This window comes from Melanotaenia boesemani, chromosome 9 (genome assembly GCF_017639745.1).
Source record: "Melanotaenia boesemani isolate fMelBoe1 chromosome 9, fMelBoe1.pri, whole genome shotgun sequence".
NCBI lineage: Eukaryota > Metazoa > Chordata > Actinopteri > Atheriniformes > Melanotaeniidae > Melanotaenia > Melanotaenia boesemani.
The window spans coordinates 8,343,518-8,367,198 of NC_055690.1; the positions used below are offsets into that span (position 1 = coordinate 8,343,518).

General features: G+C 38.0%; 1 protein-coding gene across 1 annotated transcript in view; it reads left to right on the plus strand.

The window, feature by feature from the left end:
• LOC121646338 (calsyntenin-2-like) overlaps positions 1-23,681 on the plus strand; it is a 311,928-nt gene that overhangs the window by 270,760 nt on the left and 17,487 nt on the right. The window contains exons 10-12 of the mRNA XM_041995254.1: positions 2,807-2,973; positions 8,788-8,936; positions 22,429-22,640. Coding sequence (XP_041851188.1) covers positions 2,807-2,973; positions 8,788-8,936; positions 22,429-22,640 — 528 coding nt within the window. The remainder of the gene's footprint in view (positions 1-2,806; positions 2,974-8,787; positions 8,937-22,428; positions 22,641-23,681) is intronic.

Sequence of the window (23,681 nt, forward strand, 5' to 3'; positions counted from 1 at the left end):
TCCCACTGACAGATTCAGAACCACAACCAGCAGTACTGAAGAATTAACAATGCTTTGTTTCATTAAGTATAATTTAATTTTATCATGACACAATGTATATTATGAAATGCTGGTGGCGAATTTCTTTACCTGTACTATCCTTTTCATTCATGGTGCCAAGTTTAAAATTCAAAGCGGGCAGAACTTTATAACATTGTCTAATTGTTAACATAATACAGGAATTAAAGCAGAAAACCCACATTTATAGCACAGCAATAAAAAACAGGTTAAATTTCAGCTGATTCTGCATCTCCCATGAGCCTTTGTGGTCGGGATATGTTGAATTTTGAAAATAGACCCGCCCCCTCTGACAGAAACCTAACATGTTGAGTTTTCTTTGCTAATTATTATTATTACACTGCACAATGTAGAAAACTATTAGAAACAACTTATTTGTTTTATTAATGAGACACTGTTATATAACACATAAAATAATAATTAGTCACTACTAAAAAGTTTATGTTCAAACAAAATTTGGGCTAAGAGTGTGGAGTCACTAGCGCACCCTGAAGAAGGTGAGGACGATTTGCTCGAATTATCACTTATTCTATTGGCTGGAGGAGGTTTGACAGACAGCTCTTTCTGCAACCCAAGAGAGAGGAAAAAATATCCAAGAGCAGAAGTTTTGAGAGCAGAGAAAGTTTCTGAGTGTGAGGGAAAGAGACCAAGTCTGAGTGCAGAGTTTTGAAAGGAAGAACGATATATTTGAAAGCAAGAGGGACTTTCTAAGTGTGAGAGCAGAGTTTTGAGAGAGAGCAGGATGATATTTGAGCTTGAAAACCAGAAATCTTGCTCTCAAAGCAAACAATTGTGCTCTTGATTAAAGATAGAAAAATACCCCCATAGTTGCATTAGTCTTTGGAGGTGAAGGTCATGAAATGTGTTAAGAGTGTCAGCAGTTGGCTGTAAGGTCACAGTTTAGAAGAACAAAGCTTCTTTCTTCGTCATCGTGGCTAATGCAGGAACCTGTGACAACCTAAGAAGAAGAGGACATTTAAGTGGCCAACAACTCTGCTGTATTAACATGCTGTTTGCAGCCTTGATGACTTTTAGGTGTTTGAGCAACTGATTCATTTGCATTATTTACACAGCTATTGGCTCTTAAATCATGGATGATCATGCAGACACTTCAATAATGACTACTCCATATTCCAACTTGTGAGAAACAACTATAGAAGGATTAAAAAGACTCTTTGCTGTTTGCTTACAACTTATTACTTGGGAGAAGATGTACAAGGACATAAAGTGTCACAGAGAAGTGCTGAGAGACTAGACAGATGAGTTGATGGAGAGAGGAACTTGGTTTCTTGGTATGCACTCGCCTTATCAGTCATGGCTCCACTTAATCCTCCAAATGTTTCTAATGAATGAGTTAGCTTGCATTTTTTTCACACAAATGTTAGATGAGGAGAATGTTCCCTTAACTTTAGTGCTTCAGTGGATTACTGCCAGAATTAGAAAACAGTAGGAGAAGAGGGAGGAGATAGGTGCCAGAAATGGGAAGGTGAAGTTTGGATACCTAAAGCTACAGTAACCTTTCAGATAATGAATGGTTTGGAGACTCCTCTTGCTGGTACTGGCCTTTACAGAGTTCAGAGGACAGACTTTAAATGTATCGACTTTTTCCTTACCTTTATTTAGCCTGAATGAGCAAGCTGAGTAACCCTTGCACTTCCACAGCAGCACCCAGCTGCTTAATGACTGTAATGGGGCCCAAAACATTCATTTGCTCATTGAGGCTCATGCTTTTTCATTCTGGACAAGGTCACTGTTATGCCATTTTTAAACCAAGGTAAAGGAGCATAGTTTCAGATGAGTATGACTCTCTGGCTGAATTTGGCTAGTTTATTACTTTTCCCTGGACAGCAGACATCAGTCCCACACAGTGGACTTGAGAATGAGCTGTGAGCTGTCTTTGAGATATATAAATTAACCAAACTCATCTCTTAGTGTCTGTTAGAAGTTGATGCTGATATTAGAGCCTCCGTTTGAGCTGTAATGGTTGGTAGACGTATTTCTGTGAAGAAAAAGTGAGCTGTGTCTAAGCTAAGTCCAACATTTTCATTGAAAGTTAATTTTTTATCAACACCGATCAGAGATGGAGACAATAAATACCTGTGATTGCTGCCATGATTGCTGTCATTTGATGTGGACTAAAAGCCGATTTAAACGTTTTTCTATTGCACTTAAAACACAGACGTTAGTAGATTTTGGGTTTGTTTGTTTTTTAATAAGTGGAAAAAGGGTTGAACAAGATTGTTATGTGTGCTTTACCCTGTCTTGCAGTCATACTCTTATGAAACAGTTATTAGTGCACATCTTTCCCATAAATTTGAGCCAGTAATTACCTGCTAGTTTGCTGCTGTCACCGAGTCATATAGAAAAAAGCAAATGTCATTACAAAGTAATTACTTGTACGCACCACAAAATCCTTATGATAAAGCAGAATCAGGGGAACTGATGGCAGCATGTCTTTTTCTTTCTTTAATTTTTTATTTACTTTTGTTTTTTCATTATTTGCCCATTTTCAGCATCTATTTAGTTGGTCGCCCTGGTAACCAACCAAAATATGGTCACATGACCTATAGTAATTATTGAATGAAAATGCTGTACTGAAATGTGTATGTTTGAAGAACCACTGTTTCATAAAGAGCAGTGACTTTGTTATGGTTTAACATCACAGTTCTCTTCTTTAAAGAATAAATCATTTAAATTCAGTAAAGCCATTTAGTGTGTTTACTGTATGTGTTTGTATGATTGTTTGTAGGTGGGGAAGTGACCAAGCCGCGGTTCACTCAATACTTCCGGGGAAGCCTATCTGGACTGACCATCCGGCCAGGGAAGATTGAGAGTCAGAAAGTTATTTCCTGTCTGCAGGCCTGCAAAGAGGGACTGGACATTAACTCCCTTGAGAGCCTGGATAAGACTATAAAGGTACACACACAAAGAGGAGATAGTGACAGTAATCCAAAAGATGATAACATGGTGAAATGTTACTGATTACTGTTACTGTCAGATTATTTCACTTCACAATGAATAAAACTGGTATTTTTGTTTGCAGTTATAAGAAGTCGGTGCAATACTTCGCTAATATCCCTACATGTATGTCTTTGCATTTATGACCACAGTGCACACTATAAATGGATTAATTTTCATAATCTCCAGCTCCAGGAACATTACTTCTGCCTTCAAAATGTTCTCCAGATCCTTCGCCCGAAAGAATCGGTTTAACTAAACATGTTTTCATATTTTTATTTAAATCTTTGATGATCAAAACCTGATTTAAAGAAGAGCGTCAGTGCAGGTTAAATGATCATCCTGGCAGTACGTCCATGGGGTTCAGTGAACGGTTAAAGTATGAAAATGATGTGGCCTCACTGTCACAACCCATCTCAGCCCAGTTAAATGTGCAGTTTAATGTGTAGAAGATTTGTGTTTCATTGATTCTGCTAACTTCCATCAAATTGCAGTGAAGCTGACTTATTTATAGTTGAAATTAACATCTTTAGTGACACAAATCATAGCATATTAAATGACAAATTACATTAAATTATTTCTACATTCTTTTTATGAGACTACTTGTGATTGAATCTTACTTCTCTTTTAGAGTGTATGTAACAGCTAGACAGGATGTCTACTAGTGTTTCAGCTAAATCCCAAATTACACTTGTTTGCCTCATCAAAATTAATAATGTATTCATTAGTATAACATATTGTAGATATTTCTGACTCACATTAATGCAAGATTTTATAATCTATCTTAAGTTAAAATATGAGAGAGAAGCAAAAGAAGCTAAGTCCATGAAAAGGTCGACGAGCAATTTTATAAAGTTCAGTGTCAGCCTTTTACCAAAGAAATGCAAACAATCTTTGTAACTTCTGCAATTTTTATTCTGAAGCAGACTCTGTGCAGAAATAAAAAGAAACTACCCAACACAGTACAGAAATACTCTGGACTTTAATACACCGTCTTACAGCCACATGCTGTGTGCACACTGAAAAGAGCAACAATAATTCTCTCCCATCTGCAGCCATCCATTCAATATGTTACATTGCAACATATATTAATGCTTTCAGTGTTTCTAAAAGTAATATATCACAATTACCATGTTCTGCAAAACAGATATAAAGTGCAAATTTTATATTAAAGATTGTATATGTAGGCTATGCATACAGTGTATGGATGCCAAAAGTTTATTAAATATACTTGAGGCAATCATTTGGTGAATCTGCGCAATCTAGCATGAATGTGTTCATCATTTTCCAGTTATTGCCCCTGTTTTCAATCAGCAAACATAACCAGCTGCCGACAGGTTGACTGGTATCAGTCATCCCCTCTATACAGCACATTAAGAACAACTCACAAAACACATTTTATAAAATGTAGCTCATTCTGTAGCAGTGAATGTCTTGCAGCTGGCTATCCTGAACATGCAGAGAAAAGCTTCCATATATTCTCCTTTAGTGTGTAAACACAAAAACGTACATTTTTTTTATCCCCATTGACAGAAAAATGGTATTTTTTTAAATCACTGCTGCAAAATCACCAGCTGGCTTTTGTGAAACTTCTGCTGCCTTCTCCCTCCTCTCCCAAAATCCTCCGTTTCACTGGCTCGGCTAATCCATCTCCCTGCACTGTGGAAGACAGAGGGCAGACAAGATAAATGGGGGTTTGTGTAGACCCCAAAATACATCCCCTCCCCTCCCCATAACCACCAACCATCAGCCCCTTCAACTCTTTTTCTATCTTCCCTCTTCAGTCTTCCTCTCTCCGCCAGCAGCTCGTTCTATATTGTGCTGTGATGCAGCAAAGAGATGCTTGCCAGCCCTTTGAGATGACAAGGTGGGATGAGGGGAGGGATATGGGCAAGAAGAGGAGGAAAACCTCTCCAAGGCCAGTGCAGTTTATCTTTAGAGAGCCATTTCGTTTTCTTCTTAGCCACACACTCATGTGGCTCCAATAAGTCTGCCGCAGGCTTAAGGACAGCATTTAGCCAAGCAGGTGGAGGGCTGGCACAGCACAATCAGAGGAGAATAACAGGCAGGGAGGGAGAAACAGCTGGAGGTAGGAGGCAGACAGCAAGTAAAGTGACAGAGAGCAGAAGATGAGAGGAGACAGCAAGTAAAGGGAAGGCGTGAATGGGAAAATGACAGGGGAGAGGGACTGTATGGAGAACTCCATGGAGCGTTGAAGTAGTGTCACCTTGTTGAGATCCAGTTTGAGGAAATGGGCGACCCATAATGCACCTCTTGCACGAACATCCGATATTCTTTCTAAATACAAAAAAATTAATAAATAAATCTATTAAGCTATTAAACAATGGAGTGTAGAAATGTAAGCAGTGTAGCTATGTAGCTATAGTCTTCTTATTTAAATAATCTAAATTATTTAAATTATCATGAATGTGTTTTGCTTTATTTTAAGCTACATACATATTCCAATTATTATCATTATTCCTGTTGCCTCCACACACTGGTTTCCTGTTTTTTTCTGTACAGTAAGAAAGTCCATTCATAAAAACCTGAAAGTACATTAAAATAGACGATCCATCACAGTGAACACCAGGTCTGTTTGTTTTAGTCGAAGTGGCTCGCTGTGTCATGGTAATGCAGCACAGGCATGATGGATTACCTGATTCTACAAGTTTCAAGTCTTTGCAAATGCAAATTATTGAATGAAATGCTGTGAAATGCATTAAAAAGTGGGATTTCAAATAACTTAAGGGAAAAAAAACTTGCTCTCCAACATTTGCAAGGTCTTTACTAAAATAATTGTTATTGACCTTAAATTCATCTTTTGTTCAAAGTAAATGGAAAAGCACTGTGGTCTAATCTTTGTTGTCATTTTTGTAGATATATACAATCAGACTAAATTAGTGGATTTTTGCAAGGACGGGGAGTGTTTTTCTGCTTCTTTTGGGATCTTTTTCTAGCTCTTTCAATACTGCCTGTTGGGCTCTTGGTTCATCTTGGTTCTTCAATTTTGTTTGCAAATCAGTTGGAATAATTTGAGTTTCAGTCATGAGAGAATCCACGTGGCTGTTAGTTACTCAGCATCCAGTACTTTAAGTGTGACCACAATCAGCAATGGTAGCCTCTTTTCACTGGCTAGTTTCTGCTTGGTTCATTCACTGAGTGAGGTAGACTGGTAACTTTTATGCTTCATGCAGTTATCTGCTAAGATTTCTTTTTCTCAAATGGCTGCCTTTCTACTGGTGCCCTATCCAGGGTGTACCCTGCCCTTCTCTAATTGGTTTCTACAAAGGATTTTAAAATTGGTTCTTTGGAACAAACCATTTAGCACAACAGGTTTTTATTATAATGTTTCTCTTTGAAAGTTGTGATTCACACCAGTCAGGCTTCCAATGCCATTTTCAGGAAGGGGTACACCTACAACTCTCACACAACGGGATCATTTTATGGACTTATTAGTTCAGAGGCTAATAAATTCATTGAGCTGAAAACAGAGAGGGAGAATGATTGCTAAAATATCAAAGGCATGAAATGGTGTGGTACTCTCTTACCACTAAGAGTGTTTGATGTGATGAGAAACTGGATAAACTTACCTAGATTTCTCCAGAACACTCAGATGTCTGTACATATAGACCCATGTAGCTGATTTATTTGCTTTGTTTTGTCTTTAATCTGTACATGTGAAAAAAACCTGCATACTTCTGTCTTTTCAACGTCTTCCATTAAACACACGGACACAGTGCTGTCACAACGTAATCAGAACACAAAAGAAGTAGGGAATTTAAACAAAATAAATCATTCACATGTAGTTATTTTTCAGTTTAGTTTGCTCTCGCACTCGAGCGTAGGGGGTAAACGTCGTTTTGGTGTCGTGTTGTGGTTTCTCCTCTTATCTGAAGGTGGTACTAGGGGTGGTATTGGCCAGTAAACTCACCAGGCCGGTGTTCTTTTGATGGTTTACTTTAGTTTGGTAGGTACTTTCTGTTTTAAAACAACAATGGCATCCAGTACAGTATGTGTCAGTATCTTTATTAGCTTGTGGAAGAAAATGAAGAAATAATTCGATCAGCCTCTCATCAACTTGATCCACTGGTTATTGTTTTTAAAAACTGTGGTTACCACACAACTTCAGCAAGAAGATCCAGATATCCAGCAACACGTAATCCCAAACAGACCAGTCTAGTTAGGTAATACCTCCGCGTAACCGCGTGTGTAGCAGGGGTGCACATCAGGTCTGGAAGAGGTGCAAGTAGAGCCTACCTACGCGGCACCTACCGCAGTGACGCAGACGCCGTGCGAGTATAATACCGCCTTAAGACCGCAGGTGCCGCCATGTTAAACAAACACTAAATGTTCTGAAAATAACTTATAGTTATAAAACTACGTACGTACTCCGAAAGAAATCTGTTAAAGGACTGGAAAATGTAAACATTATATGATTATTTAATTATGATAAAATTGTTTTAATATTGCATTTCAGAAGCGCATGTAGAGATGCAAGATCAGATTATCACAACTATCTGATTACTCCCAGTTATCGGATTTTGAGGTTCGTGTAAACAGGTTTACAGTCTGTGTACACTGCATCACTTAACTTATTATGAGGGCCGGTACAGTTGCTTTGCTCCTTTCTTCCCGGACTGCTACTTGTATGTTCATGTTTGGTTGACCCTGCCATGGTGGATTCCTTTTCTACCATCCCAGTCTGTCGTCCCAACAAGTTTTAATCCTTTTGGAGAAAAAAGGGGACAAAAGAAAAGCTTAACCATTGTTAATGAGCATCAGAAGCTGCCTCCCAGCCATCCAAGTGGCAGAGTATAGCGGCGGGGCTAATTTGCATATCAGAAATTAAGCAAAAGTATAGAATTACATCTAAGCCATTTGAAGGCGTGAAAGGATTATCTACATGCATAAAAAGAAACTACAAAACAGAAAATGTCTAAATATATTGTATTAATGAAGAGATTAGATTACACAGATGCAAGACCACATTGACAGCAAAATCAACTGCCCTGTGGTCTCAAAGGGTCGATACCTGCTGGGTATCAGCTGCTTTGTGCTAATTCAATTTGCAAATCTTAATTACAAACCTACTGTCATAATAAGGGCTTTAAATCTAACTAATTTATCAATCTCTTACTAAGAAGGGTCAAGAAGCTCTCAGAAGGAAAACGAAAGAAAAACATCTGTACTCACCCCAAACAGACAAAGGTAACAACTATCTGGGGAACGAAGTGCTGCACTTAGCAGCTAAATAGCCTCAAATTTCCCCCTGGAGCTGCTGTAGATGCAAAGGAAGGTTAAGAGAAGAATGATTATTGGTCTTTCCTATACAAGGTGGCCACAAATACCACTCTCAGTGATTAATGATGCTGCTCTGCATCTCCTGGATGGGTAAATTACTAAATGTTTGCAAACAGGTTTCACCGTAGCAACTCTATATAGTAATGATACTGTATGCTGTGTTCACAACTTATTATCCACGCGGCTCAGAAAGTTCTTTTGAGGCAATTTTACTGTTGTTTTATCTTAAGCTCATGCCTTGAAACTAATTTACAGCTTGATTATATTACTTTGCAAATCATAGGCCAGGGATTATGCAAGTCAGGAAATATTACTTTATAAAAGTTTTTATTTGTGGGCTCTGTTGTTTTACCTCTACTGTGCAACCTGATTCCAAAAAGGGGAAGACTAAACTGCAGCATTTCAAGATTACATGTTTTAGTTTCAGTAATTTATTTCACCTCACCTATAGTATGTTTTTCTTTCCCCCAGTTCCACTTTAACCCAGCTCAGTCGATCCTAGTCATGGAGGGAGAGGACTTGGAAAACATGAACACTGCTGTGAGAAAAATTTCCTACATCAACTCTCGTCAGTTTCCCACACCAGGCATCCGACGCCTGCAAATCTCTACAACCGTTCAGTAAGTGTGTTACCTTCCTTTACTTCTTAAATTTGTTTTTCTTCATTGACTTTCATCTACTGTCTCCCTTCTCTGTCTGCATCCCTTCATGTGTTTCTTTTAGTTGTTCTGTATCATCTCTGATTCTCTGTGCCTCGTCTCTCATCCCACCTCTGTTCATCTTCTGTTATCACAGATACCTCAACCCTTTCATTAAGTGTTACCACACCACAGCAGGTAACACAGCCTGACTGAAGGAACAGTTCCCTTCGCACACCTTTATGTTAACCCTTCTTTCTATCATTCCTCCTTCAGTTTTATTTCATTTCAACTTTATTTGTACATGCCAATTAATGACAAAGTCATCTCTGTCCACTTTGAAGATACAATCCAATTCATTCTAATCCAATTATAATCCAATTAAAACAATCTATTTGTGATAACTTAGTTCGTATAACCCAATTAATAAAAGCAATTCCCCAGCTAAGGAAACTAAAGGACGGCACAGAATCTTCAGTTCAATCGGTCCCCCATCCTGAACGTGAGTGCGGTGGTAGGTGACAAAACTTCCTGCAGAACCAGACTCTAGACGACCGTCTGCCTTGACTGCCTGGGGCTGGAGAGGACAGGACAAAGTGGTCAACAAAGATCATAACTCAAAGCCAAGGATACCTGCTGAAGAAGGAAAATAAAGCATGAATTCATACCAACAACAATGTTATATATTCTTACACTGAGAGTAAAGAGCAAAGAGAGAAAGGTGGAGAGAGGTGCTGCATACATAAAGGGACGTCCACCAGAAGCCTAGCTGAAAGATTTAATCAATTTTCTCTCGACTAGAGATAATTTTATTAATAAAAGCTCATGAAGTCATCAAGCTGAGAGTTCAAGGAAAACATGGCTCAACAGAACGCTTTCTCTTAAGCTCCATTTCCACCAAGAAGTCCGACTCAGGACGGGACGGTTTCATGCAGTTTGGTTCGGTCGACTTTGATCTCGTAGGCAGTGTTTAGGCCAGATAGTGATAGCTACATGGTAGCATGACTTCATAACAGCACAACACCTTCTTTGAATCTTAACAAAGAAGATAGCAACAGAAATAAAGGAGAAGAACAGAGGACATCCAGCAGTTTGTATTCTTTCTTCTTGGTTTGTGGCTTTGAACAACAAAAATCCAGGGTACATTTAAAAACAAAGCTGTTCCTGCTTTGTTCTTATTGTCATGTCACAGGAAGTGATGATTCTTTCAACCAGACAACAGATTGCAGTGTGTCAATCTCTACCCTTTAAGGTAAGATCAGAAAATTTGGGACCCCAACAGAAGGGTAAAAAAAAAGCAGCTTGGATCTGATGCCATATGTTGGAAGATTGAGTATGAAGCAAACCGAGAAGGTCTGTGTACCTTTAGAGAAAAGCCCATTTAGTCTAGTATAGACTAAACACTGTTCTCAACATTAAGTCATATCTGAAGTCTGAAAAATCTGTGTTTGGGGAGCAGACACTGTCAATGTGGAGTTTTGGGAAGGTGGCAGCAGGTGGGAAGTAGTTCTCTTTTCCTACGCAGTCACTTCCCGTATTTGGTTCACTGTAGCCACCGGGGGCTAGTTTTTACATTTTCGTGTCATCTATTAATAATTCTGTCTGGGTTTTGCCAGAGGAGGCAGGGAAAGAAAGATGCAAAAACCAGAGTGTGAGCATGTATGTGTGAGGAAGAGGAAGAGAGGTTGGCTGGGAAAACAGCCTCCCTCAGTGGGTTGCCATTAAAATTCATGATTGTTTTAAATATATGTAGACCCCCGCAGCACAGCCCTGGGTTTTCTCTCTCGTCAGGTTCAATGAGCAGCTGCGGGATCGAGGACTTCAACTAACACAGCAGAAGCGTGTGCTTGCGTGCATGTGTGGATGTTAGTGTGTGCACTGCACAGGCTGCTGGTGATGAGGCAAAGTGGTTGAAGCTGGAGGCATACCGATTATCAAGGAATACATTATGCTAATGAAGGCTAAGCTTGCATCATTGCTAAATGTTGTTTAAATTAAGTTTTTCTTGCAGACTGGTGCCTGCTTGCAAACCTGTGCATGGCTGAGTGTTTGTTAAATCGTTTAAAAAACTACTTGTGGATATGTGAGGCTAATGTGCCAAAAACTGTCCACCTATAAACCTGAAGAGAAGAGGTACATTGAAACTGGAATAAGGCTCAAGCAAAAATAATAAGCACCAGTTATTTGGAGAACTAAAACGTGGCCTCCTGCCATCACGTCAGCAATTGCTGTAAACCTCTCTGCTGTGGACGGTTTTGTCTTGAACAAATAGAGAGATGCTAAATATTCTTTTCTAATTAAACTTGGTTTTTGCAGTTACTTTATAACTGCAATTACCTCAGGCACAGAAAAAGTAATAAAGCAAACAGCACTAATTCTGACTAAAAACAAAAGTCTTGTGGGCTCCGAAACCATGTTTCATCCATGGAGGTAATCTCAAACAGTAATACACCACTAAATATGTAGCCATAACTAACTGTCCTACTGTTTTCTGGTATACAAATCAAATGCCCCAATAATTCCCCCAAAAACATAACTTTTGGAAATGTGCTAAATTTAAGGTTTTATCTGGCTGACTTGGTTAATTCCGTTGGACACGTGCTGCTGTATCCCCTCACGTTCCACGCAGCCGGTCTAATCAGGTGAAGAGAAAACACCTGTGACAATGAACGTGCATCACTTTAAGGAGAAGCACAGGTGTTACTTATGATGTTAGCAGCTCCTCCACATCTTGCTGTTACCAATAGAACCTCGAACTTGCACAATGAAATGCAATAAAAACAAAACACACATTACTGTTATTAATTACACCTTTTCAACTAGAATAAAAAATGTTGCCATATTTAGATATTTGAACTTCAACTTGGCTAAAAGTGATGGATGAAGGAGGGGTATATTAAATGTAGGGGTTTTAACTTGTAACAGGAAGAAATACCTCCAGCAGAAGAAGGCTCAGGAAGGGCGTGGAGAGGACAGGAGAGATGGGTTGAGTAACTTAAAGAGACATTGTGTAAGAATTACTTCCATCTAACAATGAAATTGTGTATCACATTCTTACGTATAGCACATTCTTTCATCTCACACTCAAAGATCTATTGAATCAACGGTAGCCTCTGTATCTCAAAAAGCCTCGACATTGCCGATGAAAGCATGTCATACCATAGTTAATAGAGAGTTCACTTACATACAAAGAACTCACATCTCACAACTCACAACTTTATTTACACCAACGCAGTTCACTTACTTACGTTTACTTCACAACACCAGCAACTGGACTTCCGCCCCCTTCATAATACAGCATACATATGTGACCACTATAAAACAAATACAGAAGTATTAACCAGTAACACAGTTACTGTGTTTAAAACTTAACACACTCAGGTGGAGAAGTTCCCTCTGGATCATAATTGGTCAGGAGGAAAACATCTGGTGGATTGTGAATTTGCTGTCAGATATTGTTCTTCTGTGTTTAGAAAGAAGAATGATTCTCACAGAGGAATGGATCTCGATGGGGAAACTGGCCTTGACACAGCACCGGCTTTTTATCACAGTAAAAACCAGCTTATTAAGTTTTCCCACCGACTTTTATTCCGGCTTTACCTTGACTCAAAGCCTGCGTTTACTGTGACTATGAAAGAGACTGAAACCACGTAAACATACACTTCTGTACCAACGAGGCTGGTGTATTTTAGCAGAAACTACTGTGATGCTGCCATGATACCCATGGTAAGAAGCAACACTAACAAAACCGAATTAAAAAAGTTAGCTTTGGGCTAATTTAGGCAAATCCTTTGACTCACTTATCGAGGAGAAAGCTGTAACTTCAGCTTCCCTTTTAAAATCTTTCTCCTTATTGAGCACATTCCACATGGGGAAAGCTAGCCTGATGTTTTTGTTTTTGGATCGTCTGGTCACGCTGCGTTTAAGTGCCCTTTTTCTCTTTCTTGGCGATGGAGAAAGCGGCTTCCGTGCTGCTGCTGCACATGTATGGTCCTGCATTTTTGAGAATAACAATTTAACAGATTTTCCAACTTGCCGTTCTCGTTTATCTTCTTCTCCTGCGTCTCACTGTGCGCTGGTTTGCATGGAAAATGCGTGGTTGGTGCTATTTGTCCCTTGCTGGCAGCTGTAGTTTCAAGATGGCAGACTTTCATGGCACATATGTATAAACAAATTGACTGATATTGATTTTGGCCAGTAAACAACTAAAAATGTTACACAATGTCCCTTTAACTGTTATCCTGTTGCAATGCATTGTAAAGTCTAAGTAAGACAAATATTTTACTACAAATTTTTGTCACCTTCCAATTCTGAACAAAATGATAAACAGAAATAAACTGGGTCTGAAGGCCATGGTCATGTTGCACTCATGGTGCTGCAGTAGATGTAAGTGTGATGAGAGGTTTAAAACAGAATGGTAGAAAAGATTAGCTATGATTAGCGGTTTATCTGTTAATTCCAGCTATCCCTTGTAAAATTTTCAGATCCAAAAGTGGACACGGTTGAATGAGAGCTGTGTGTAGGAGTTTTTACAATATATTGTCTACAAGTATACAAATTTTGGCCATTGAAGAAGTGTAATAGAGGTGTTTGCAGTTTCATGTTTATGCTTTGCTCTGGCAAAGACCGATTGTTTGTTTGAAACGAGCTCCACGTTGCTTCCAAAGCTAGACACAGAAGAGTACCTGTATAAATCTAAAGGGCTTTGCTAATGAGCTGTAATCCCACATACTTATTCATGTCCAATCACCGAAAGGTCTATCTGTTGCTGTGGTTGTGACGGTGTTTCATTGAGAGTCTACAGCATAAACCTGTCAGGTGATCTTTAATGTTGCTGCTTTAGATGTAGTGGCACATGTTCTGCTGCCACCGCATGTCCCAACGACTGGAAAATATCACCCCTCACACATAAATGTAGATGTTAATTAATTCCTCCAAATGCAATTAAACTTGTTTTGTGTTGGTGCCTAATAACCTCAATTACTTTAAGCCTTCAGGAAAATAAAAGCAACCAAGTGTTAATCTTTGCTAGAGTCCTTTTAAGCTCCCTTGTCATATTTCTTTATAATTAAGTTGGACTAGCTCCAAGTTTGCTTGTGTTTATTTATTTATTTATTTTTTATTTATTTTTTTATTTTTTTATTTTATTTTTTTTTAAAAAGGCCCACGCATCAGTCGTTTCCCTGTCATCTTTTACTGCTCACAACAATGGCTTAGAGCCTGCACTGCCAACAGCCATGCACCACCAGCCGTTGCCAAAACAAAATAAAAGAAAGATTACACAATGCACTGAAATGTGTCCTACACTGTGCCTTTGAGGATTAAAGACTAAAGGTTTAGTTATTACGCTGCTGTCAGGCAAATTTAAACATGTTGCCTTCTTTTTTCCCCCCAAGAAAGCCAATGAAAATTAGAAATTATCATTAAATCAGAGAATCTAACAATTTGTCTTATATTTATATTTTTCTTCATACACTTTAAAGGTGGATTTTGTAACTTTGGTCTTCAGAAATGATCACCACAAGAGAGTGAGGTGTATGTTTTCTTTCCAATTTACAATCAATACATTCAGTTGCAAAAAAAAGTCATTTAGATTTTAGATGAAAAACTGTGACTTTCCAGTTAATTGAATTCACAAAAGGCAATTGAACTAACAAGGATACAGTTAATCACTTGTTAACAATTGAAGCAATTCATTTAAGTTGGTTCAACTACTATCTTTTTCAGTGTACGTGCAGTTTACATTATATAATTAGCTCACTTTTTAGGCAAGGCAAGTTTATTTGTATAGCACATTTCATGTAGAAGGCAATTCAAATTGCTTTACATTAAGGAAACATTGCAGAGGAAACATTCAAAAATAATATAAAGAGGAACAATCATATCTAGTCAGAGTTAAAACAGTGTGCAAAGATCATAATAAAATTATATATATAATTTAATTAAAATGAATAAAAACAAGCAACAGATTAGTTCAAAGATGCGGTGCAGATTTCATGCATAGACACATGAGAAAAGAAATTCAAGCACATAGAAGAAATTTTGGCACAAACATTAACACTGTCCTTTTCAGACATTCTGTTCATTCTCATTGCAAAAAAGATATCTTCATTAACCTGCAGCTGTTACTGATCTTTAAATATATAAAACTAGCTAGCATTGTGGCATCAGTGGAAAGAAAAGTTCAATGTACAGCATGAACAGTGTCCTCTGTGTTTACAATTCAAGCATTTTACAAGTTCAGAAAAAACAAATAGCACATTCTGCATCGGGTCTGGAAGCTGTCTCCAGCTAAGCAAAGTAAATATTTACTCTTGTTTTGGTTCTTTTTTTAATCCTCGTGTGTAATATCTTTGCTGTTAGATTTCTTCTTGGTGACGATATAAGTAATGTTCACTTCCCAGGAGCTCCTGCTGTTATTTTAATTACCATGTTTTTCACTAACTAGTCCCCATCTCTAAGCTCTGTCACCAGTATAGGCAACAATATTACATAGCTGGATTTAGAAATGATTATGGTTAGAAAACAATTATGGTTAGGTCTAAAATGCATTCTTATTTTAGTTATTTTGCAACGTAACTGTGACCCTCATGGAGGCAGTTTTTACATACACATTGCTTTTCTGAATGTAATTAGAGGTTGTTTCTGCCTGCATGAACAAATATCTCACTTAGGGGGTCCTGCCTATTTTTCCTCTTTATTCTAGGTTTTCAGTGATAATGATTTAATTAAACTTCACTTTACTTTAAAAGTATTCAGTTTCAGTTTATGTATTTTTGTGATTTGCAACAGACATGGGGCCGCTGATAGCCTTTTGGGTGCCCTAGGCACTATTGTTTTGTTGTAGTTTTGTGGTTAAACACTCAAAACTAACAAACATTCAAATAATTTCAAGGATTTAACTTCTTTAAAATGTAATTTGATTTCTCAATATCACTCTTGTTGTTATTCTGATTTTCGGGGCACAAATCTCATTAAATTTGCAATTAACCCACTTTTTTATTTTTAATTTTTATTTTTATATGTTTTTTATTTATTATAACTATTACAATAAAACATTATCCATGATTTTGTGGTTTCTTTTTCTAGATAAATACATAAAACAGTTAACCAGTGAAATCAGCCCCATTACAGGTGTGTGCTTGAAATATTGGTTCAAAGTTGAAGTCTAAACTTTAAAAAGACAGACTAATTTTGCCATACACAGCCAAAATCATGGCCAGTATGAGAGATTAAAATTGTCCATAACAACAGCCTGTGCAACACTGAATCACACTGGATGACACTGAGTCATACTGAATCATACTGAGTCACACTGGATCACACTTAATCACACTGAATCACGCTGGATCACACTGAGTCATACTGAATCATACTGAGTCACACTGGATCACACTTAATCACACTGAATCACACTGAATCACACTGAATCACACTGGATCATACTGAATCACACTAGATCATACAGAATCACACTAGATCACGCTGAATCCAACTAAATCACACTGGATCGTACTGAATTACACTGAATCATACTAGATTATACTGACTCACAATGGATCATACTGAATCCCATCGAATCACACTAGATTATACTGAATCACACTGGATCACAATGGATCACACTTAATCACACTGAATCACGCTGGATCACACTGAGTCATACTGAATCATACTGAGTCACACTGGATTACACTTAATCACACTGAATCACACTGAATCACACTGAATCACACTGAATCACACTGGATCATACTGAATCACACTAGATCATACAGAATCACACTAGATCACGCTGAATCCAACTAAATCACACTGGATCGTACTGAATTACACTGAATCATACTAGATTATACTGACTCACAATGGATCATACTGAATCCCATCGAATCACACTAGATTATACTGAATCACACTGGATCACAATGGATCACACTGAATCCCTCTAAATCACATTGAATCACACCGAATCACACTAAATCACACTGGATCATACTAAATCACACTGAATTACACTAAATGACATTGGATCATACTGAATCACACTGGATCACACTAGATTATACTGATTCACACTGGATCACTCTGGATCACACTGAATCAAGCTGTATTACACTGGATCATACTGGATCACTCTGGATCACACTGAATCAAGCTGTATTACACTGATCACAATGGATCACAATGGATCACAATGGATCACACTGAATCACACTGGATCACAATAAATGACACTAAATCACACTGGGTTATGCTGAATCACATTGGATCACACTGAATCACACTAAATCACACTGAATCATCTTAAATCACACTGGATAACACCGGATCACACTAAGTTACATTGGATCATACTGAATCACACTAAATCACACTTAATCACACTGGATCATACTAAATCACACTGAATTACACTCAGTTGCATTGTATCACACTGAATCCCACTTAATCACACTGGATCATGCTGAATCACATTGGATCACACTGAATCACACTAAATCATACTGAATCACACTGGATCACACTGGATCACACTAAATGGCATTGGATCATACTGAATCACACTGGATCACACTAGATTATACTGATTCACACTGGATCACTCTGGATCACACTGAATCAAGCTGTATTACACTGGATCATACTGGATCACTCTGGATCACACTGAATCAAGCTGTATTACACTGGATCACAATGGATCACAATGGATCACACTGAATCACACCGGATCACACTAGATTATACTGAATCACACTGGGTCACACTGGATCCCACTTAATCAAGCTGTATTACACTGGATCATTCTGGATCACAATGGATCACACCGAATAATACTAAATCACACTGGATCATACTGAATCACACTGGGTCACACTGGATCCCACTTAATCAAGCTGTATTACACTGGATCATTCTGGATCACACTGAATCACACTAAATCACACTGAATCATCTTAAATCACACTGGATAACACAGGATCACACTAAGTTACATTGGATCATACTGAATCACACTAAATCACACTAAATCACACTGAATTACACTCAGTTGCATTGTATCACACTGAATGCCACTTAATCACACTGGATCATGCTGAATCACATTGGATCACACTGAATCACACTAAATCATAATGAATCACACTGGATCACACTGAATTACATTAAATCATATTGGATCATACTGAATCACACTAGATCACGCTGAATCCAACTAAATCACACTGGATCATACTGAATCACCTTAAATCACACTAAATCACACTGAATTACACTGAATCACATTGGATCTCACTGAATCCCACTGAATCCCATTGGGTCACACTGAATCCCACTGGATCACACTGAATCCCACCAAATCACACTGGATCATACTGAATCACACTGCAACACAATAAATCACACAGGATTATACTGAATCACACTAGATCATAATGAATCACACTGAATTACACTGAATCACACTGGACTGCACTGAATCCAATCAAATTACACTGGATCATACTGAATCACACTGGATCACTCTGAATCCCACTAAATCACACTGGATCATGTAGAATCACACCGGATCACACTAGATTATACTGAATCACACTGGGTCACACTGGATCCCACTTAATCAAGCTGTATTACACTGGATCATTCTGGATCACAATGGATCACACCGAATAATACTAAATCACACTGGATCATACTGAATCACACTGGGTCACACTGGATCCCACTTAATCAAGCTGTATTACACTGGATCATTCTGGATTACAATGGATCACACCCAATGACACTAAATCACACTGGATCATACTGGATCACACTGGATCACACTGAATCCAATTAAATTACACTGGATCATACTTAATCACACTGGATCACTCTGAATCCAGCTAAATCACTAAATTACAAATCAGTTTCATTCATTCCCATTGGATCACACTAAATCCCACTGGATCACACTGGATCACATGGAATCACACTGGATCACACTGGATCCTGCTTCACAATTCAGAATGATACAATGTTTCTAACTTTAAATATGATATGATGATGATAATGATGGATCATTAGCCCAATGTTTTGTTGCTCCCCTAATACTTGGTGCCCTATGTTCAGTGCATGATGTGCCTGGTGGAAGCGGCATCTCTGAACAGAAACACTATTAATTAGTACTTCTACATCTGTACATTTGTTTCCCTGAACAGAACAGAGCTCATTCTGTTTTGGCTGTAATCATACAGAATATGATGTAGAATATACAAAATGTTCCAGTTTGAGACGGGAGAACATATGGAGATTCAGCAGAATAATTGCAACATGATTTACATCAGTATGTAGGTTGGGGGAACAGCATACATCTTATATCCCAGGTTTCTAATCCAGGAAACAAAAACAAAAGAACATTAAGATTTTCTGCATCTAAGACAGCCTCAACGGGCTCTGATGTCCCTCCCACTAACAGATGTTTGTGTGCTTGAAAGGCCTTCAGAGAAATGTAGAAACAAAAATCAGACATGTTTCTTCGGCTTTTACTGCTCATACCTCCCCGCTTTCCATCACCAGTATTTCCCCCACCCCTCCCATCCCATTCTCATTTAATAGCTCATGTTTTTGCATTTGATTGATGTGTGATCTGCCGTCTTCACTCTGTGTGTATGTGTGAATCCAGCAATGTATCAGAGGAATGTGCATCAGAAGCCTGAACTCATTTGTGTGAACGAGCGTGTGTGAACACAATAAATGTGTATGTGTGTGTGTGTGTGTGTGTGTGTGTCTGTGTGTGTGTGTTTGCTGGATAGCACTACTTTCAGTGTGGCTTTGTTGTAAGCTCACAGCTAGCAGCCTCAAATCCTAAAGAGCCAATATGTGTCCATCCATTTAAGGCTGCCAGCAGATGCTGTGCAGTTAAGCTCATGCTATCACACACCAACAGGCATTCCAGGAGGCTGGCGCACACGTATGAAAACACAGTAAGGTGCACGGCTACAGGTCTGAGTCTGCTGCTTGGGCACCGACTCAACCGAGTGTTTTACCTCCAGAATAACAGCACACTGTGATTTGGAAAAAACATCTTTATTATTATTTGTCTCTGAAGTTTTTTTTTTTGTTTGTTTGTTTGTTTGTTTGTTTTTTGTTTTTGTTTTTTATGTGGAGCATCAGAAATGTTCTTGGACACTGTATAGGTTTTTCTGTCATCCTTGTATCTTTCGTAGCCCACGCCATAGATGGATTTGTTCCCCTCTTAAAACTGACACAGGAAATGATCTTTTTACCTTTTATATAAATAAATATCAAATGTAACTATCATAGACACAGTGATGCAAGGGAAACACCTGCATCCCCATTATAATTATTTTTGTATATTTTTATTAAAAAATAAAATTGTAATTATACAGTGCAGCTGTAAAATCAGATCATTACATCAAAGTAGTCTTTATAAATGATCATACTACTTTCAGTTAGTGATAAAAATGAAAAATAGCACACATTTTCAATCACACACGGTGCATTGTCTGACTTATCAGATGGCTTTCCACCCTTCCAAGCCTCACTCCTAGTGATTAATAATCAACTCCTGGTTTTCAGCTTCTAGTAAACAATAACCCGGAATATTGTGTGTTTTTAATGCAGAACCAGCTATGTGCCAGAGTATTTCAGTCACTTCCTGCCTCGTCCTTTACATTTGTTTATAAGTTTATTACTTTATTTATTGTCTTTTTTTTAACTGGTTAGGCACAGTTTGGAAAACTGAATTTTTTTCTAAACACTTCTCAGTATTAGTTCAACAAAGCTTTGATTAGATTTAAATTTTGATTAGATTTAGATTTGCTAAATAGAACACTTTGTAAAAATAATACACTTACTTAGAAAAACTTTTTTTGTTACCATATCAAACACATATTGTCCTTATAATCAAATTCTTTTTCTAACCTCTTATACACAGATGTGATTAACCTAAAACATTCTTCGTTAACATTATTGTTTCTGTATGCGAGATATACCGAGCAAATACAGAAATAAATGCAGCAACACTACAAAAGACCAACACTGAAGACTGATAGAAATATTTATTTTTTACCATGTGCACATCAGTCAACATTTAGTGATATTTATTTATTTAATGATCTGGGTTAGTGTTGACAGAGAGACCTGATGAATGTGAAAAGTGTGTGACCAATGACCACACTGGTCTGAGATTTTATTATCTAACAGCTTAATCGGCCAAAACCAAGTTTAGAATTGCTCTCTTTTTCCCAAATGAACACAGGTTCCTTCCACCTTGGGGATGTTGATATTAAATCCTGCATAGACCAAAAAAAAATGCATGTAGCCTACTGTAAGAAGTCAATAATGTCCCAACGTGCTGTTGTAAATTGTTGTTTTATTGTGGAGATAGAAAAGAGTTTTTATCTGTGTTTCTAATAAAATTTCTTAATGACAAGACAAGTTTATTTGTAGCACAATTCAACGACATTGTGCGTCAAAGTGCTTTAAAGAAACACTGAAACATCAGAAAATAAGAAGCATAATTTAACATTAAAAACAAAAGAGAAAGGAAATAGTAAGAACATTGGATAAAAATAGTATTAAAACATGATCAAGTTTAAAAATTCAAGCTTAAAAGAAACAGATGTAGATCTGGGCTTTTTAAATAAAAACTATTGCAATGCAGCAGCGAACAGGTGGGTCTTTAACATGAATTTAAATAAACTTAGTGTTTTAGCTGATCTGAGGCTTTTCGGGAGTTTGTTCCAGACATGTGAAGCATAGAAGCTGAATGCAGCTTCTCCATGTCTACTTCTGACTCTGGGAACTGATAAGAAACTGGATCCAGATGACCTGAGGGGTTCTGGTAGGTTCATACTGGGCCAGTTCTCTGACAGAACCCACTGCACATCTGCTGAGATCCAACTGTGTTTTTTATTAAGCTCATACGTGTTTGCACCCCTGGTGGATTTGTTTAACCACTTGGCTCCTAGGTGGGGTCATTTGACAACCTCGTGCTCTGAAATACAAGGACATGACATCATGATATCTTTCTCTGTCATAAGCAGATATATATATTTAATGTTTCGCAAAAAGTATGAAGCTGATATTGTTTTATAGTTGTGCATATCTGGGCTGGTATTTCATTGTAGGGGTGTAAGGTTTGTCCTAACTGATTTATTATTATTATTATTATAGCGTGAAGGCATTCATAACGTTTCAAAATATGTGAGATTTTCTCTTTTGACACATTGTACTTTGTAATGTTGGGTTTAAATGTTGTAAAATCTTCTTATAAGAAAAGTCACAAACTGGCATATTTGTACCACAATTAAATGCTTTAAAAAAATTTTAAATATACAAAAGTCTGGAGTGCCCTAAGGTGACTCTGCCATGAATTGGTGCTGAAATGAATACCTCCAGCTTGTGTTTGCAGCCCCAGTCCATGGTCCACTCCTCACTCCTCTGCCTTTCTTTACCTCTTCATGTCCAGGTGTTTTGGTGAGGACACTTGTATTACCATCCCCACCATTGATGCAGTGGTAATGGTGCTGCAGCCCAGTGAACCCAGGATCACCATCACTGGAGTGGAGAGGCTCAGCCGGCCAGCCTCTAACTTTGGATCATCGGGAGGCATTGCTTTGTTCCAGGACCTCCACATCATCAGTACGGTCACCAGGGCAGACACCGCTGCACATCACACAGGTTAGCACCATCATATATACATGATACACCAGCTGCACTGAAACCAATGCAGTCAGGAAATATAACACTACAAATGAACAGTGGACAGGAAACCAGTGATGGATCAGCTCCTTATTACTGGTTAGACTGTTCTGTAATTCATACAGCCCTCCGGTCAAAAGCAGGTTTTAGCCTCTTAATGGATCACAGTTCATAGATAATACATGATGCCAAACTAGGAGAAAGGAGAGAAGTAAATTAATATCAAATGTACTTTTTGTTTAGGTAGTCTGATACGAACCATTTTTATGAGCCATAGTTACTTCCTAGTGACAAGCTCCCACACCAAACAGCAAAATCTGACTATACCGCTCGAAGTTGGGGATTCAGTATGCACCTCCCCGCAGGTAGAAATCTGTCTTCACTAAATATTTCACTTTGTGTTTTTCATATTTATGATTTGTTCACTCATTAATGAGGTCCCATAGCATATTCACTCTTCACCTGCCTTCCAAAACAAACCCTCAGAGAAAGCTAAACAGTTCATCATCCCCCATGAGACTGGAAATACGCAGCAGCACTTCATCTGGTGCAGATGCACAAAGTCAGAAGTGGAGGAAACTAAAGTTGTGCTCTCAGTGTTGCACTGAAGAATTCTCTCTGGAAAGAATAGTGTACAAAAGTTGCAATGAGGTATTTATTTATCAGTCCATTTGACCAACAGGCAGCAGGAAATTTATTTATTGATTTTACTTTTGTTTTTTTGCTCCATTCACATCAGAATAAGGTTAAAATAGTCAAACGTAGAGAACATTTAGCTTCCAAGTGTGTTTTGGAAGCTAAATGTTTAAAGTTAAGCTGATTAAGCTGATTATTTAAACTGATAATTTAGGACAATAAATAAAGTTCTTAAGATATACCTCTATTGCAAAAAAAAAAAAACAGTAGAAGATTGTTCTTCGACCCACACCTCCTTACAGCCACGATAACATCAGATAGATGAAAAGAAGGAAGAAAGTATTAATCGAACCATAATTAAGCTCATTTAAGACAAGCATGTAT